The sequence below is a fragment of the Leuciscus leuciscus genome (genome assembly GCF_965113295.1).
Source record: "Leuciscus leuciscus genome assembly, chromosome: 1".
Taxonomy (NCBI): domain Eukaryota; kingdom Metazoa; phylum Chordata; class Actinopteri; order Cypriniformes; family Leuciscidae; genus Leuciscus; species Leuciscus leuciscus.
In genome coordinates, this window is record NC_138725.1 from 38,060,736 (window position 1) to 38,080,249 (window position 19,514).

Genomic DNA, 19,514 nt, shown 5'->3' on the forward strand with positions numbered 1-19,514 from the left:
TGGACACCCCCTGTTTGAACTGTTACCGTCAGGACGGCGACACAGATCACTGGCCACAAGAACATCCAGGCACAGGAACAGTTTCTTTCCACAGGCCATTTCCCTTCTGAACACTTAACATGCCCCCCAATGCATATGCCTGTAAGTGCAATACTCCCACTGTCTAGTGCAATATTCTCTAAGTCAGGTGATATTTATATTTATATTATTCATACTACTCAAAATACTGTAAATATGTTCATAATCTGTAACATGCACTAGACTCCCACTGTCTAGTGTAATATTCTCTAACTCAGGTGATATTTATATTTATATTATAATTCATACTACTCAACATACTGTAAATATGTTCATAATCTGTAAATGTTTATTCAGACTAAACCCAACTGTGACCCCTTTTTTTACTTTTTATACTATTTTTATATATTTCTTTTATATATTTTATTCTTAGAATTTGTATTACTATGTTTCTTGTTGTATTTGTATTTGTATATGTGCACTGGAAGCTTCAGTACCAAGAAAAATTCCTTGTGGGTGCAAGCACACTTGGCAATAAAGCTCTTTCTGATTCTGATCTGATTCTGATCCAGGGAACAAATTATTGCTCGAGTCCTGGAGCAAGAGCCAACCATAAGCAAAGTCCTTGCCTCTGATAAAAAAAGCAAGACATTTGGTGCCCACCTGGTATGATCTTAAGGCCCTGGAGTCTATTCACAAAGCTCTACGGCCACTTCTAGATTTCACTGACGCATTGTCAGGTGAGGACTATGTCACAGTTTCCTGTATTAAACCAGTGCTTTCTCTGTTCAATACTCACTGACATCCTTGCACCTCAAGAGGAAGATACAGACCTCACCAATTCAATCAAAAGATCAATTTTGGAGTATCTCAATGACAAATATTCCAGCAGGTTGCTGAACATGTGCTCCCTTCACTGATCCAAAGTTTAAAATCACTTATATTGACGACAACAAAATTCAGGAGGTGAAATCCCAAGCTGTTGATGAGATAGTCCCTACTTGCCAACACCCACTCTGAGTCTGACACTGTGGAGTCCAGTTCAACAGCAAGTGCAGAAGCTCCATCTGAGCCACCAGCCCGAAAAAGCAAGACATTGGGGACTTTCTTCAAACAGGCAACATCCTCATCTTCTTCTAGGGCTTTGTCCCAGAGGGAGGCAATTGAAAAGGAAATGGAAATCTACTTGCCATCTGCAGATGCTGACACAAATCCAATAAGGTGGTAGAGCATCCATGAGGCACATTTCCCCAAATTTGCTAAATTAGCTAAGAAATACCTATGTGTTCCAGCAACTAGCTCCCCATCTGAGTGGTTTTTTAGTGCCAGTGGGAACAGTTTCATGCCACAGAGCTTCTCTTAAACCAGAGACAGTGGACAGACTTGTGTTCTAAGCTAAAAACTTAGTATATTAAAGGGACTATGTGTAGCTTTTTAGGTATTTTATTATCTAAAATCAATATTTTTATTAATAAATATGCCCTCAATGGTGTACAAATGCCTATGCCAATGATCAGACTAATCCTCGTAAACGAAGAATTTATTATCTTTATATACATGGGACGGGTAGGTCCACGGAGGCTTCCATGTAGTCCCGCCATCTTGAAAAACTATAATAGTAGAGAGGGACAAAAAGTACTAGGCCAACGTGTTTTCGTTCAGAACCAGCGTCACGTGACTGAAGCCAGCAGAAGCGGAGGCGCAGAGCAGTGAGAGGCGCTTGTCACTGCCGCGGCAAGTTTAAAAGGATGCACTGCACGGTTATTTATACACCGTTCATTCATACATATGCTGAGTCACAGGATGAGTCCTCGTCGTCGAAAAAGTCCAAAATAGACCGTAAAAGGAAACGTGACCGGAGATTACAAAAACAAGGGTTAATGTCAGGATAGCTAATGCAGGAGAAAGCTTTCAAAAGAGACCCTGAAGTTGCCTGCTTTCTTCTCGACAGGTAAGTCAATGTTACGGTCTTAATTACAAGCTTTTTTTTCATTGCTTGGTTGTGTACTTTATTATATAGACAGTAGAACATTTATAGTTAAAAGTTAAACAGGCTCTTTGATGAATAGCAGCTATTGAGTAAAGGAACGTTAGAGAAGGCTCTGATGATGATGATATCTAACAATGCACGTACTTCAAAAAATATAACGAGTAAAGAAGGCATTACTACTAATTACCATAGTTAATGTTTTTCACAGTCAGTAATTCAAACTGTAACATTCTTTTTTCCGTTGTTTCAAGTTTCAGTTTGTTTTAAATAACAAACCTGTTCACCCGAAGAAAAACTCAAAGTGCTATTATAAGACATCCTGTCATAGCTTTTTAGTACATAACGGCTACCGTAGATGCAACGCGCATTTGAAAAAGTGAGGCGCTGGAGAGCATTATTCGTTTGAATGCAAAATACAATTTCACCACTAGATGGGAGAAATTCCTACACACAGTCCCTTTAAGTATAAATACTTCCCAGTTGAATTATTTCCCCCAGTTTCATAGTGCAAATTGGGAATCGCATGCACTAAAAAAGTTGACAGAATGCACTTTCTGTACTTGTTTTGCACTACTTCAGTTACACTTACATGTGTTCATTAAATAAAAAGCAGTAAGTGATAACTTGGTCTAGATTTTTTTTTAACTGCTTAAATTTGCACTAAACACTTTGTATTTACTTAGTAAAAATAGCTGTTCTATCTAAATTGTTTTTGTTGTTTTTTAATGGGGGCAAAAGGAAATTGTGTTTTAAAGCAAATGCAAACATATTGAGATATCGAATATCGTAAATATTTTGACAATATCGAGATATTACATTTTTTTATATATCGCCCACACACCCAGCCCTAATTGCAATGCAGTTTGTGAGCATGTCCGGAATAGATATCAGCCAAAATTTTACTAAAAACCAGGCGTTTGCCGATCGCGTTTAGAGCACAAACCGGTCAGTCACAAACCGGTTCAGTCTATAGTAGGGGTGGCACGGTACATGAAAAAACATCCGAACCGTTCGGTTCGCTTGTCTCGGTTCGGTGCGTGTGTGCGTCGCGCGGTTCGCACGGTTCGACGCATGCGCAATGTAGCCTTGTGCCCGTGCTACTGCTAATACAATGCTAAATCATAAATCAGACAAATGTAGAATAACATTACAATGTCCAGCAATCGATTTAAATAGTACACTGGGTTTACTTAGACATTTAATGAGATCAACTCCACTAGGCTATATGTTGTTTTTTTCACGTGAATAAATAGGCTACATAGATCGACTGTTCCACGTACCGGTATGTACTTTAATGGTCCAGTGGCAGAACTTGCCAAGCGTGTCAAAGGTTCTGAGTTCTAATCTGCACTCGTATATATTTTTCTTTTTCATCAAAACCGATTATGTTTATCAGCGGTTGTATATCAAGCAGGGACAGATTTGTATGAATTTTGTTTTGTGATTTCATCGGAACGAATAGAGTAGCCTAGAGTCTCCTCAACGGACTGAAGCGCGCGTCTGAGTGAAGAATGTGCGGCCGCTGCGGTGTGTGCGCGAGCCACGAGAACACTGTATCAGCGCCACTGATCGCAACGGCAACGAGCACTTTGATCACTTGATTAAAAAAAACACATTTCAGCGCTAGATTGCTTCTTATTTAACAAACGAACGAAACGAATACTTTGCTAGTTAACTGGAAATGTTTTATTTATTTGTATTGGTACATCCGTGCTGGGACATAATATCAACCCTGGCAAAAAGTGGTGACAAATAACTGTCCGACACAGCCCACGGGAAATGAGAAGCTGCGTTTTGCAAACACACCCCATTTATGAAATAAATTAATTAATAATTAGATAATTCAGCTATATAGCCTATCATATGCTGAAGTAAATTTTTGGAGTGTTAAAGATTAAAAGAAAAAACAACAACAAGAACCGTACAGAACCGAAAACCGTGACCCTAAAACCGTGATACGAACCGAACCGTGGGTTTTGTGAACCGTGCCACCCCTAGTCTATAGTAGGGTTGGGTACCAAAACCGGGCACCGATATGCAACCAAGTAACCGGTATGTAACCGGACCAATCAAAATGCAGATTTCTGTGCCTCATTTCGGTGCCACTTAAATGCCTTTGCTCGTCAGCTGTCGGTTGAAATATTTGCCCTCTGGTTCTCCAAAACGGACGTAAGAAGCATCATCACCACATGTGATCGCTAGTTAACCATTCGACGCGTATGATCGATGTGATTAGAACGTTCAGATCGCGTGATCATCAACTTCTAAATTCAAATCTATGTTAGCTGGCACTGAGCCAGAGAGAGACGCGTTCAGCGCTGTCATATTATATCACAACTATTCAGTGTTTTCAACCACATAAAGTTTATTTTAGGTTTCAGACATTTAAATACCCATAAGTACTAGCAAAACAATACATTTATAGTTTGTAAAATACACAAGCAGGCAATCAAAGAAAGTTTGTTTTGTTCCACGTCATGTTTAGTGTGAAAAGTCGATGTCCCTACAACAAACCGACGTACATCTTAATCCTGATGAGCGCTCATTGTCACACAAACATGACAGCGTTTTTCTTCCATGAAGGGTTTCGCGTCACAGCATTTAAGATGATGCGTTCTAAAATAACGCTCACCTTGTAGGCTACAGTGCAGGACATGCAATAAGTCAGGAGAGGTGTCGTATTTTGCCAGAGAAGGCAAAAATGTGGTCATATTTCTGCAAAAGAATCGCTGAAATTTAAAGCTGTTTGTTGCAAACCAAGAATAGGCTACAGTCTACTTGGCTGTTATTAGTACTGTAACTGTTTTTAGTGTTATTTAGTGTTAAATTATTGTAGTTGGGTTAGGTGGCTTAGGCTTTATTGTGAATTTGTTGTGTAAATGTGTTGTGTTTTCTATTTAGGCTACTTATTTAAATACATTTAAGTATACTTTAAAATGTTAATATATTGTTATTTAAAATAAATAAATAAATGTTTATAACAAGTAAAAAATAAAAATTAAGTATCGGTTCAGGCACCGGTACCGTTTTAAAAGTATCGATTTGGCACCGTATCGATAAAAACCCAAACGATACCCAACCCTAGTCTATAGGCAAAGTGACATCGCCAACTACTGGCCTGGCATGAATAATACAGCATTTTTAGTTGGTTTCGCAGATCCGAGTGAACAAGAATCATTTTGAGAACTTTGGAAAAACTAAGGCAAAAGGAAAGGAAAACCTTTTCTGTTTTTACGTGCATTGTTGTCGTATAAACATACCTGAATATTTAATTTTTATTTTGAAGTAATTTATTTCCTTTTTATATATAGGGACGCACCAATACTTCTCAGATACCAACAACCGATACCCCGTGGCGTGTACAGTAATACAGTAACACAAAATAATAATACAATTAAAAGAAATAACTGATCATCCTCCATAACGCAGTCACTATTTAGGTTACCTCAAATGTTCTGTGTAAACTCTTGTGTTACCAAGGCAATGACTGACTCAATTGTATTACATTCCAAAGAGCTTCGTTATTAGCTCCACAGTGGAAAACTAAACCATATCCTAACCGGCCGGCTCGGATCGGAACGGAGCGGTTAAACAAAGAGAAAGTTTTTTCCAACGATGGTGGAAAAGTGGCTAATGAGAAGTAAGAAAGATACGCCTGTGACGCCAGTTACAGTAGTCTTAGATTTCAAAGGTAAAATGCATAGTCAACAAAACCTTTTTGCGAAATGCATGACAAATGTATGCACTTAAAGCTGCAGTCCATAACTTTTTTTTGTGTTCAAAATTTATATAATAAGTGAGTACATCATGAATCTTTTTGTCTTATCTTGAATCCATAAGGAACACCTTTAATAAGTGTTTATTGGGACTATTTTAGAGCGGTCGGGTCGCACCGCTGAAGAGTAGCCCAGTACCTGCGTGACTCGTCATAGACATTTAACAGAGAGAAGTAGTTATTGATACTACTTCTATTGATAAAAGATCAAATATGATCAAACAATAGAATGAATAGTGAAAGTAACAGAGGCTTGTACAATACATTTTAACAGGCATAATTAAGCATGAAAATAACTAAACTATATATATATAAATATATATATAGTTTAGTTATTTTCATGCTTAATTATGCCTGTTAAAATGTATTGTACAAGCCTCTAATTTGCCTTTAACCTTTAATTTGCTAAACAAATTAAATCAACAAATGAGATTCATATTCTTTTGGTTTCTCTAACTAATATATTTTAAAACTTATAAATGCAATGAGAATACAGGTATCGGTATCGGCGAGTACCAAAAATGAAAATATCGGTCTCTGCCTCATTCTGGAAAAAAGTGGTATCAGTGCATCCGTATTTATTTATTAGTCTAATCCACATTTCACAGCTTTTCGGATTTTAGGAATATGCCACTGAATCTGATTAGCGGTCTAGGCCTACAGGGAATATATAATACATTTTAATTTGGGGGTACAGTAATATATTAATAGTAATATATTTTTGACTTAATCCACTTTTATTCTTTACATTGGGGCTTTTATTTAGGTGAAAACTCGCAAGAAGACTTGTAAACCCTGTCCCACACAAATGTTTGATATTACGCTAATGTAAAAACAAAGGGAATCTACATGATGAGTCGCACACGCTCCGAGTTCAAAACAGTTTTGAGATTCCAAAAAAGCAACGTTATACGATTTGCGGGCACCCTGAGTCTAAAGCTTTGTTATCTTAATGTACCACAACAGTAATTAAAGATGAATGAAGAATAGAAACCAACCTCCTTGTTCCTCGTGTTTTATTCTCCAGGGTTCTGGATCACTCATGTCCTCCTCACTCTCTTCTTTAACAAACACCATCTTCACAGCAGCAGATCTCAGTTCAGTTGATAGTCTTCCTAATATTCCTGCTTGCTTCAAAACTTAGTCACTTCTATGAGGATGAGAGTACATTGTTATGCATGTTAGTACACTAAAAGAACATTGCTAACTGTTTATATTGAGCCAGCACATCGACAAAACAGCAGAGAACATGCTGAAAACTAATCTTCTTCCTCTGAGGCTTAATGGTGGTTTGTAAACAAACGTATGTGTCTTACCGCCACCCACTGGATTGGAGTGTGAAGCGTCGAGAGGAGGTCCCAGTATTTTCAGGACCGCAGTTCGGACCCTAGTTTTTTTGTGTGTGACAGCGCCTCCTACCGAAACAGAAAAACCGCAGTCCCAGGAGTTTTGGAGGACCAAAAAAAAAGTGCAACAAGGCAGTTTATTTCACCCCTAAATACTACTTTCTTGTAATTAAACCTGGTTGCTAAGAGCTGAATGTTAAATATTTATTGTGACTAAGTTTCAAAGGTGTATTACACCCAAATGCTACTTTCTTGCAATTAAACCTGGTTGCTAGCTGAATGTTGAATAATTACTGTGACTAGCATAACATAACATAATAACTCACTTGTTTAAAATAAACAAAAATTAATTAAGGAATCATGGTATTGCCTTTTCAGTCACTATAGATCAACCACATATAAAGTACAGAGGGAAGACACAAGAATGACTCTGGGGTAGATTTAAGATTGTGTATATTTTATAAAATAATATTAATAACATTTGAACACACAAAAACAAATAATATTAATAACAACACAAAAACAAATTTGTTCATGACATGAACCACACAGAAAGACCTTCAACGACGACATCTTCACTGACTCCTAAGAGAGAGAAAGAGAAAAGTGAAAGAAATAAGTGGTCAGAAGATTGGGTCATACGGTTAGAAGATGGTTGTGTCTCATGTGACCTTGTCATTCATACACGCTGTGACTATACAAATCACAACATGTAAATAGGAAAATGTTGGCGTTATTTTGTCACTTATTGGGAGCAGTATGCTAGCTGGAGCCATTTACCTCCAGTCTTTGTGCTAAGCTAGGTTAACGGCGGGTGCGTCAGACAGAGTTATGGCACGCACGGAGATGAAAAGAGTATGTATGGACTTATCTAACTCTGGGGGATACGGTGAATAAGCTAAAGTCCCAAAAAGTCGGCGTATTCCTTTAACACAATGATCAAATACACATTGATGGATCATCTTCCATCTGTTTTCCAAAATGTAATCCAATGTGTATTTCTGCAGGCATGTTTAAACTGGTTAACTGTGTCTAAGCGAAGGCATTCCTTTTCAGGATGAACAGGCTACCGCCACTGCTCAAATACCCCACATTGCAAGTTGGCGGGTATTCATTCACTATTCTGTGAAAAATGGTAGCTTATGTAAGGGAAACTGGTCAATTTTGGCTCAAAGAGAATTAGTTTATAAGGAATTTTGAAAGAATCATGCCGAACAAATAAATTGTCCAGTGCTCAATTGAACGGGCCGTAACTATAAACTCTGTAGCCAATATTAATATCGAAACTATAAATGAAAACACTTTTAGCACGGTAACAAGATCAGCAGTTTAAGACCTTAAATTTGTAAGCACATAACACAACACATTTCTCTTTAAATACCAACAAGACTTTATTGATTATTCTAACACTTAAAACTATCAACTAACACATTAACAAGCACACACACATTCACAGGAGTTGCAGAAAGAGAGACATTTAGGAAAGAATGAGTTTTAAGAGAGTGAAATTATGAAATCCCAAGTTCCTAGCAATGTATGCACTTTATAAGACCTGACGTGAAGCCTTCTATTGGTTCTAAGGCAGGGTTATTAAATTAGAATTTTAAAGTTCGGCTAGAATGGAGGTGTTACTTGTGTTGGTGCTGATCTTTGAATGGGTATCCCTGAAGGTGTGGTTCTGCCAAGGGGGTTTCCCAGTTTCTCGCTCTAGTTGCGTCTGGAGTGACGTCTCGGGAAGACAATCATGTTCAGGGGCCTCATTTATAAAACTTTGCGTAGGATTTGCGTCAGAAGTGGCGTACGGATGAAACATAGGACGTGCGTACGCACAGAAATATTCGGATTTATAAAACCGTGTGCACGCACATCCTACGCAGTTTTCCCTTAATAAATCACAATCAATTCTAAATGTAGCGCAGCTTTTGCGGCTTCATGTCACGCCCATAGTAGTCCATAAATAGTCCGTGAAACGCCCACAAGTTAATATTCATCGATTCATCTTCTTGCTGTCTGAAGATGCGTTCACTCCGAACCCTTCCATTTGCCACATTTTCTAAGAGCGCAAGATCAGCCATTGTGCGTCATTACGCATTGTGATGGCATCATGGCATTTTATTACCATCCATTTGATTGCATCTGACAAGCTACAGATGCGTTATGAGGATGAATTGCATAACATGCCAATATTATTGCAGAACATATTTCACTTTTCTTTTTGCAAATATGTGTTAATTTGCATTTCTGTTGTAATCTTCGTTTGATTTTGTTTGTTTTACACTGCAGATCGATCAAACGGGTGTTCGTGTAGGCTGTTAATTGTAAGACTTGCTTTGTGAAGTCTTCATGTTATTTATGAGAGGCAGTATTGCCATTTCTTTTTCACAACGGTCTACAGTTTCGCACACTTTCACGTGTTTCTTCCATCTGCCGACGGTGTCGCCATTTCTCATTTCACCCGTTTTTGTGCGTTCGCCTGGGTTAGAGTTTGCGTGAAGGACCGCACATTTTCCCGTCAAATTTGCTTTTTATAAATACCAATTATTGCGTAGAGAGCGGTGAACGCCTTCTTTTGTGCGTACGCAACGTTTATAAATGAGGCCCCTGGGGCCTCATGTACAAAGACTTGCGTTGAATTCATACTAAAACATTGCGTACGGACAAAGCTGTAAATGTGCGTACGCACAAAAAAACCCAGATGTATGAATCTCTGCATACGAAGGATCCCACGCATATTCTCTTTGTACATCCCAGTTAACATAAAATTGAGCGCACATGAACGAGCACAATGCCCCACCCAGTCTCCTCCCTTAATTAAATTAATTTAAATATGGTAATGAGTCCACTTTGTCAAAAGAAAGCAGTAAGAAAATGGCGGCAAGAAACGAAATTTTACAGTGAGTGAATTGGAGGTGCTACAATCGGAGGTAGAAACGAAAAAAAAAAATATTTGGAACTTTGTCCTCTGGAATTAATAACAAAAGGAAACAATATGAGTGGGAGAGTTTGGCTGATGCCGTCAATGCGGTGGGATCTGAAAGTCGCACTGTAGAGTAGACTGAGTACAGTTGAGACACTTTTTGCGTTTTGATTTTTCACACAAAAATAGACACTGAAAAGAAGTGAATTTCCACATGACACGCCACATGACATTTCATTACCTTGTAGACTAAGATATTATCAATCAATAATACCCACAAGTAGTTTATATTTTCCACAATTAGCTCATAAAAATAAGGTGCTTTTTGTCTCAACTGTACCCATATCATGTGGTACAGTTGAGACAGTGCATGATGGTACAGTTGAGACACCCCATTTTTAATGATGTGAAGGTAACTAACCATTCATCGTAAATAAAAAAATAAAGACAAATAAAGAAAATAACAATTGTGCAACATTTTTGTTTATTCATCCATTTATATTCATTCATTTTATTTAAATTAGCACTGGTTAAAATGTATAAAGCAGGAACAAGATATGTAACAATATTTATTAATAATACACAGTTTAAATATCACAAATATCACATTTTATTTTCATTTGCGTCCTATGCTGGCTAATTACGGCGTTTAAACTGTTCATAACACTGAACAACTAAACAATGTGTTTCGTAATAGAACTCTATTGAGGGTACAGTAGATATGTGTCTCAACTATCCGCCGCTGGCCACCTCGCACATTTCTCTAGATTTTGCAATTACCTTGCATGACACAATACCATGAAATATGGCAGTTTTTAGGGCACAGAATAACGTTTGTGGTGATACCACACAGCAAAAACTCCAGTGTTAAATGAACTCTCCTGGGAGTTTATATGGCTCCAGACTCAAGAGTGTTAAAGTGTTAAAATATGAGTGTTAAATTAACACTCAAGAGTGTTAAAGTTAATGAGATAATTAAGTGATTAATTGAGTGATGATTGAACATTATTGAAGACACCTGATGTTAACAAGCAGAATCACTGAAGGAGAAAAAGCACAATATTAGGTCACCATTATGGTGATCAGTGTTTACTTTAGTTGGGCTTGTGACCCTTACATGTTTAACTTCAGTTTTTGTTTTGCTGTTGTATCTGAGTTATAATAATTACCAGATGAACAAAGAGAAAAAGTTGATCAGGTGGTGTTGGTTATGTTTTGACATCATCATCATTTGACCTGAATCACTAAATTCATTTAGAGTCTAATCTCTGTCTTAAATGTATATTGTTAATTACAGCATCACTGTGATTCTACAGCACAAAATCCAGAATTTTCTAAATAATCCAAAGGATTTTTTAAAAGTTGTTCTGATAAAGATAAAAATCCTTATTTTAGGCACACACAGACATCAGGAATCAGTGTATGAATCTCAACAATGGTGACAAACGGAAAATTCAATTAGGGAAAGGAAATTACTAAAACAATTCAGATTATAATTTATTCATACCGCAATGCATGATGGGAGCCATGAATGAGTTTTGATTGGTGGCACCCAGAATGCACTGCAACATGCTTTATTATTGTCACCATTGTTGAGATTCACAGGCTGATTATTGATGTCAGTGTGTCTAAATAAAGTAATTTTTAAAGTCTTTAGATCAGAACAACGTTTGAGGAACATATTGGATTATATTGAAAATGCTGAAAATTGTTTGTTATAGAATCACAGAGCTGCTGTAATTAACCAGGTAGACATAACTCTCAAAATTAGATTTGTGATTCAGGTCAAATTATGATCATGTCAAAACATAACCTGATCACCATTTCTCTTTGTTCATCTGAGAATTATAACTCAGACACAACAGCCAAATAAAATCTAATGTTAGTAGTTTAAGGGTCAAGAGCCCAACTAAAACAAACACTAATCACCATAATGGTGTCTTAAAATTGTGCTTTTTCTCCTTCAGTGATTCTGCTTGTTAATATCAGGTGTCTTCAACAATGGTCAATAATCACTCAATGAATCACTTAATAAGCTCATTAACTTTAACACTCTTGAGTCTGGAGCCATATGAACTCCCAGGAGAGTTCATTTAACACTGGAGTTTTTGCTGTGCAGTTACGTTTAACAGTCACATAAGGATAATAAGCTATTCATTGTGGAGAGTGCATGGTGAAGTGAACGTCACATCTTAGAAATAAAACTTTTCCCGATATCTTCGGATCGGAGATGCATCCGTTGTTCAAATTTCCCACGATCAAAGAGGACACTAAAACGCACGTGCACAGCAAAAATCACAACTTGTGCTTGCTGTGAACGCAGATTATTTAAGGTGTCTCAACTGTACACATTTCTCAACTGTACACAGTCTACCCTAAATGACCTTAAAAAGAAATGGTCTGATATAAAGGTGGACATTAAACCAAAGCTGTCACTGCCATAGACTAAGGGTTGTATCAGTTTGCATATGCTTTTATATGTTCTTACTTAATTGCATAATTGATAAGATATTCCCATAAGGCTCGTGTGACAATATATGTCAATTATTTTATAAATTGCAAATTAATAGCAATGCTTCCCACAGGTGGTGGTGCGATAGACTTGTAGAACAATTCGTTGTGTAATGTTTGCAACTTCACTTCATTGCCTGTAAGAGTCGCCAACGGACAAAAACAATGAGAAATGTACGTACGCCAGTCATGAAATTGGCGTGGAGGAACGCACATTCTCGCGTTAATTTCACTGTTAGTACATACGACCATGAGCGTGAAAGCTGGCGTACGCAAAGTTTTTGTGCGTACGCAAGATTGATACATGATGCCCCTGGTGTTTTGGTGGATGAATGGAAGCGGAGTCTCTGGCTGAAGTTTGAGGCGGGCAAAGACTATAGAGTTGTTGACTGAAGATTTGCGGCAAAAATGTTAACTTGGAAAAAAATAGATTCTCAATGGAAAAGAAAAGAAAGAAAAGTAAATAAGACGAGAGTAGTTAGATGGCTTGCATGAAGCTGCTCGGTCTTCTTAACCCATTTTTATCGTCTGCCTTCTCTTCTAACCTCATCTAATGCTTTGTTTGTGTCCCGAGTTTTGAAACTGAGATGTTTTCAAACGTTAAAAACCAGTAAAAATGGAGTAAATGTGCTTAGTTACTACCCATCTCTGTGGATGCATTGGTGAGGTATCAAGGACTCGGCTGTATTAAAGCTTCTCCTACACTCATTATCGTTTTCACATTATTGTGTACTATTTTCTGGTGCCTTTTCAAGGAGTCAACCCTTAGAAATCTCCTTCCACAAACAGGACAGGAGTGTGGCTTCTCATTTGTATGAACTTTCTGGTGGTTCTTCAGTAATGATGGCAAAGCAAATGTTTTACTGCAGTGATCACATTTAAATTGCTTTACGGCAGAGTGAGATCGGTGCAGATGAACTGTGAGACCACCGTTCCATTTAAATCTCATCTCACACAGATGACATGCGTAAGGCATCGCTTCAGTGTGATTTCTCATGTGACAATTAAATCCTTGTTTACTGGTGAAACTCTTTCCACACTGGGAGCAGCTGAAAGGCTTTATTCCAGCATGAATTCTTATGTGATTCTCAAGGGTTTCTTTACGCGTGAAAGTCTTTCCACACTGAGAGCAGGTGAAAGGCTTTTCTTCAGTGTGAGTTACCAAATGCTCAGTAAGATTTCCTTTATATGTAAAACTCTTTCCACAGTAGGAGCAGATGAAAGGCTTTATTCCAGCATGAATTAGCATGTGATTCTTAAGGCTTTCTTTACGTGTGAAAGTGTTTCCACACTGAGAGCAGGCGAAAGGCTTTTCTTCAGTGTGAATTACCAAATGATCATTAAGTTGTCCTTTATGTGTAAAACTCTTTCCACAGTGATGGCAGACGAAAGGCCTTTTTCCAGTATGAATTAACAAGTGACTCCTAAGGCTTCCTTTATATTTAAAAGTGTTTCCACAGTGAGAGCAGGTGAAAGGCCTTTTTCCAGTGTGAATTATCATGTGAGTCTTAAGGTTTTGATTACGTGTGAAAGTGTTTCCACAGTGAGAACAGGTGAAAGGCTTTTTGACTTCTATAATTTGAATGCTGCTTTGTGAGCAACCGTTTTCAGTTTTGGAGCAACTCGTTGATTTTTCTCCAGCGGTGACATCATGAGCTTTCTGATGTTGATGTTTCTCCTCCACTTCATTCAGATCTGGTCTTTCCTCTTTCACTTTTACCAGGCCTAAAATGAAAACATTAAAATGATGAAAATCAAATTGGACATTTGTAAAATAAAATGAAATTATGATACATTTACACGACAACAATGTATTAAAACATTTAAAGATTTTCCTTTGGGTTTTTGAAAAGTTTCAAGTACAGATGCCAGGCCAGTAGTTGGAGATGTCACTTTGTAAAGAAACAGATAGATTACAGACAGAATACACATGATGACACAAACTCACAATTTACACAAATTAGCATTTTTGTAGTTTCAAAACACGGAAACTTACAACCCCTTTTTAAAAGTTAGCATTTTCAGGCTCCGAAAACGTTGTTGTGTAAATCAGTGGTTCTCAAACTGGGATACGTGTGGTGACAGAAGGGCAGGGCTGGACTGGGACAAAAAATAAATAAATAGGCCCTAGCATTTTGGCCCAGATCGGCCCACTACATATGATCATAAACACCCCCGATCTTTGCACGCCCTTGAATACCTTGTATACCAAATGTATACCAACTCCTATTCCTTAAAACAGGGTTCACATCTCGGTCCTGGAGGGCCGCTGTCCCTGCAGAGTTTAGCTCCAACCAGCTCCAACACACCTGTTTGAAAGTTTCTAGTATGCCTAGTGAGACCTTGATTAGCTGGTTCAGGTGTGTTTAATTGGGGTTGGAGCTAAACTCTGCAGGACAGCGGCCCTCCAGGACCGAGATTGGTGAACCCTGCCTTAAAACCACTATAATGCCATGTAATGAGTGAGTAGGAATGAGTAAAAGTTAACAGATGAAATAACTACTAATTGTAACATACAAATGAACTATACTCCACAGTGATGAATCCTAAAACAAGCAATAAGCTGCACTGGCATAGCAACAGCAGTGTTTCCCACAGGAGTTTTGGTAAATCTGTGGTGAGTGGACCTCTGTCCCTGTAGGGGGGTTCTGGGGCATACTCCCCCGTAAGAACATTTTGTGCTTTTTAATGTTAAATTCATCAATCTGGTGCACTTTGAGAGTTCAAAATTAAGAGCTCAAACCCATATTCTAATGTGGGCAAATTAAAACAAAGAAAAACTAAAAAAACTTTTAGTTGTGATATAGTGTCTGTACACTACTACATAATAATAGTTATAATATTAATCACATGGCAATATTATCCATATTTTGTAAAACAAATGCACTGAAAAATAAAATAAACTTTCATAATTAGTTTTGTACTAATTTCTATACTTGAAAGAATCATGTATACAACAGAAGTCATGATCTTTTATTTTGACGGAAACTGCTTCGAGCTTTTATTTTGGCGGAAAACATGGTTTACAAACGCATCTCATTACAATTCTAGTAAAATGCGTAATCGTCAAATATGCAGATGTGGAAATAATGCGTAACTGGGTAAAGTGTTCTGAAAGTAGCCTAGTTCTGGTTACCGCAGTTCTCTACACTCATTTCTCTTCTTATCCTCTGATTCTCTTCTTATCCTCTGGGCCTGTTTCTTTTTTTCACGCTATTTCTCTGCACATTACTTGCGTTTCTTCTCGATCTCTCTGACTATTTGGACAGATACACACACTGACACTGCACACTCGCTCAGAGCCCAGAGGGGGAGGTGTTTAAAGATGTGATTGGACCAGCCCAGTGTCAATAAAGAAAAAAAGCAATGGGCCGCTGATCTACGTGTTTCATGGGCCGGTCTGTGAGAAAAAAACTTTTTTTGTCCAATGCATTACACCGGCACAAAGATCCCAGCGCCGCCAATTAAGCAAAACAAAACTAAACGAATGAGCCGCCGATGTACGAGTTTTCATCCCCGCAGAAGGGGGTACGCGAACAAAATGCTGAGTTTTGCCATTCATTTAATTCTACCCCACCTTAAAAATAACATTAAAACTGAGCATGTATTTCTAGCAGGTAAAATGCGTTAAATACATGACATCCGATCAAATGACCTCATCTTTTGCGGTCAAAACTGACTGAATTCACACAACAAGATCTTGTTGCAATTATGGCGGACATCCAACATGTCAAAACACCTCCGGGGCCTAGAAAAAACCTCAGACCCCAGAGGGTTAAAGGAGCAAAAGGCGCTCATATCCTGTCTCTTGAACAGAGTTTAGCTTGCTGTTTATTTAGATTACACGCTTGTAAAGAAAAACATATAAAGAGAACAGTACACCATTGAAACTACAAAACCCAATTCCAAAAAAGTTGGGACACTGTAAAAATTGTGAATAAAAACAGAATGCAATGATGTGGAAGTTTCAAATGTCAATATTTTATTCAGAATACAACATAGATGACATATCAAATGTTTAAACTGAGAAAATTTATAATTTTAAGGGGAAAATAAGTTGATTTTAAATTTCATGGCATCAACACATCTCAAAAAAGTTGGGACAAGGCCATGTTTACCACTGTGTGGCAACCCCTCTTCTTTTTATAACAGTCTGCAAACGTCTGGGGACTGAGGAGACAAGTTGCTCAAGTTTAGGAATAGGAATGTTGTCCCATTCTTGTCTAATACAGGCTTCTAGTTGCTCAACTGTGTTAGGTCTTCTTTGTCGCATCTTCCTCTTTATGATGCACCAAATGTTTTCCATGGGTGAAAGATCTGGACTGCAGGCTGGCCATTTCAGTACCCGGATCCTCCTTCTACGCAGCCATGATATTGTAATTGATGCAGTATGTGGTCTGGCATTGTCATGTTGGAAAATGCAAGTTCTTCCCTGAAAGAGATGACGTCTGGATGGGAGCATATGTTGTTCTAGAACTTGGATATACCTTTCAGCATTGATGGTGCCTTTCCAGATGTGTAAGCTGCCCATGCCACACGCACTCATGCAACCCATACCATCACAGATGCAGGCTTCTGAACTGAGCGCTGATAACAACTTGGGTTGTCCTTGTCCTCTTTAGTCCGGATGACATGGCGTCCCAGTTTTCCAAAAAGAACTTCAAATTTTGATTCGTCTGACCACAGAACAGTTTTCCACTTTGCCACAGTCCATTTTAAATGAGCCTTGGCCCAGAGAAAACGCCTGCGCTTCTAGATCCTGTTTAGATATGGCTTCTTTTTGACCATTCGCAATGGCGAATGGCACGGTGGATTGTATTCACCGACAATGTTTTCTGGAAGTATTCCTGAGCCCATGTTGTGATTTCCATTACAGTAGCATTCCTGTATGTGATGCAGTGCCGTCTAAGGGCCCGAAGATCACGGGCATCCAGTATGGTTTTCCGGCCTTGACCCTTACGCACAGAGATTGTTCCAGATTCTCTGAATCTTTGTATGATATTATGCACTGTAGGTGATGATAACCTCAAACTCCTTTTCTCTGAAACTCCTTTCTGATATTGCCCCACTATTTTTCGCCGCAGCATTGGGGGAATTGGTGATCCTCTGCTCATCTTGACTTCTGAGAGACACTGCCACTCTGAGAGGCTATTTTTATACCCAATCATGTTGCCAGTTGACCTAAAAAGTTGCAAATTGGTCATCCAGCTGTTCATTATATGTACATTTAACTTTTCCGGCCTCTTATTGCTACCTGTCCCAACTTTTTTGGAATGTGTAGCTCTCATGAAATCCAAAATGAGCCAATATTTGGCATGACATTTCAAAATGTCTCACTTTCAACATTTGATATGTTATCTATATTCTATTGTGAATAAAATATAAGTTTATGAGATTTGTAAATTATTCCATTCCTTTTTTACTCACAATTTGTACAGTGTCCCAACTTTTTTTGGAATCGGCTTTGTGTTCTGAATAAAGTCAGTTCCCTTCACAGATACATTCATATAAACTCCCATCCAAATTCAATTTATATTTTTCTCCCTATATTTCGAGCATCGAAAACAGTGATCTTGCTGTGCCTGGTATTTTCTCTGCTGCGCATCTGCGCTCTGCTCTGACCCGTTTCTGGCCTGTGTTTATGTCCTGTTAACAGATTTCGTAATATTTTCACACAAATTTCATTTCGGAAAATGATTGCAATGCAGTGTGTGAGCAAGTCCGGAATAGATGTCAGACAAAACTTTACTAAAAACCAGACATTTGCAGATCGTGTTTAGAGCACAAACCGGTCAGTCACAAACCGGTTCAGTCTATAGGCAAAGTGACATCGCCAACTACTGGCCTGGCATGAATAATACAAAATTTTTTGTTGGTTTCGCGGATCCGAGTGAACAAGAATCATTTTGACAACTTTGGAAAAACCAAGGCAAAGGGAAAGGAAAAACGTTTCTGTTTTTACGTGCATTGTTGTCGTATAAACATACCTGACAATTTTATTTTTATTTTGAAGTAATTTATTTCCTTTTTAATTATAGAGACGCACCAATACTTCACTTGTGTACAACTCGTACTCATTAAAATTCTCAGATACCAACAACCGATACCCCGCGGCATGTACAGTACAGTGACTGTGACAAAGAAACGCAGACAATAGAGCAAATAGAGAGCAGTATTGATATGTGTTACGTGCTAGCATTTTTGTTCCCTTCTCTTTTTGTTATTGGTTGCTGTGTTTCTCCCCTCTGCTGATGGTTTCTTCTTGTTTTCCCGCTGTCTGCTATCTTTAAGTTTGTATGTGCTACTATTGGTCGGAGACGACCAATCATCGGCTGTGGTCCAGGATATAAGGAACTCTGGAGAATGGAAGAGGGGGAGCTTGGAGAGTGTTTGTTGGCTGTGCTACCGTTGTTGATGTTGAAAAGTACTGACTTTGTGGTGGTTCTCTTGCTTGCTTATTTTGATTTGTGTTTGCTCACACAGAGGACTTCTTACCTGATCTAGACTGCACCAGTCCGGAGAGAAGAGAAAAGGAAAGTACGTCACATGACATACATCTTACATACACGTAGAGTTACCGCTGTTAGACACACTAGGGAAGGAGCGTGTGCAACCATGTGTAAGTTTTGTTTGGTTAGTTAGTGAAGTTTTACTTATGGCGTGTTAAGCACTTAAGAATCCTTTATTTTCTGTTTTTGTTTTCAGTTAGTTTAGAAAGTTGGGGATTAGATAGCGTGTGTTTTGGTTTTGTTTGTTTAGCACCGCTCATTTTCTTTCTCTGTCGCTTATTTCAATTATCATTTTCCAATTATTTTGCTTAAGTTGAATATAGCTGTAAATAAGTTTGTTTGTTTTTATTTATGCCAATTGAAATGTTTGTATTGTAAATAAAGCGAACCACCTGCTTGCAGTAATTTAGTGAGAAGAAGTCAAAGTTGTGAGTGTGGATTAGTAATC

The 19,514-nt window shown here is 38.2% G+C and overlaps 2 protein-coding genes across 4 annotated transcripts in view; both read right to left on the bottom strand.

The window, feature by feature from the left end:
- The window catches only part of LOC309507479 (uncharacterized protein), a 69,733-nt gene that overhangs the window by 48,515 nt on the left and 1,704 nt on the right, over nucleotides 1–19,514 (bottom strand). The gene's annotated exons all lie outside the window — the stretch shown is intronic.
- LOC309507537 (uncharacterized protein) overlaps nucleotides 1–19,514 on the bottom strand; it is a 36,397-nt gene that overhangs the window by 15,761 nt on the left and 1,122 nt on the right. Inside the window, exon 1 of one of the 3 annotated variants that reach the window (XM_082181812.1) lies at nucleotides 6,782–7,422. The exons of 1 other annotated variant lie outside the window; for it this stretch is intronic. In XM_082181812.1, the coding sequence (XP_082037938.1) occupies nucleotides 6,782–6,860 (79 nt within the window). In that variant the 5' untranslated portion in view covers nucleotides 6,861–7,422. Of the gene's footprint in view, nucleotides 1–6,781; nucleotides 7,423–8,495; nucleotides 14,283–19,514 lie in introns of those variants that run through there. One more of the 3 variants, XM_082181811.1, reaches the window with a different exon arrangement.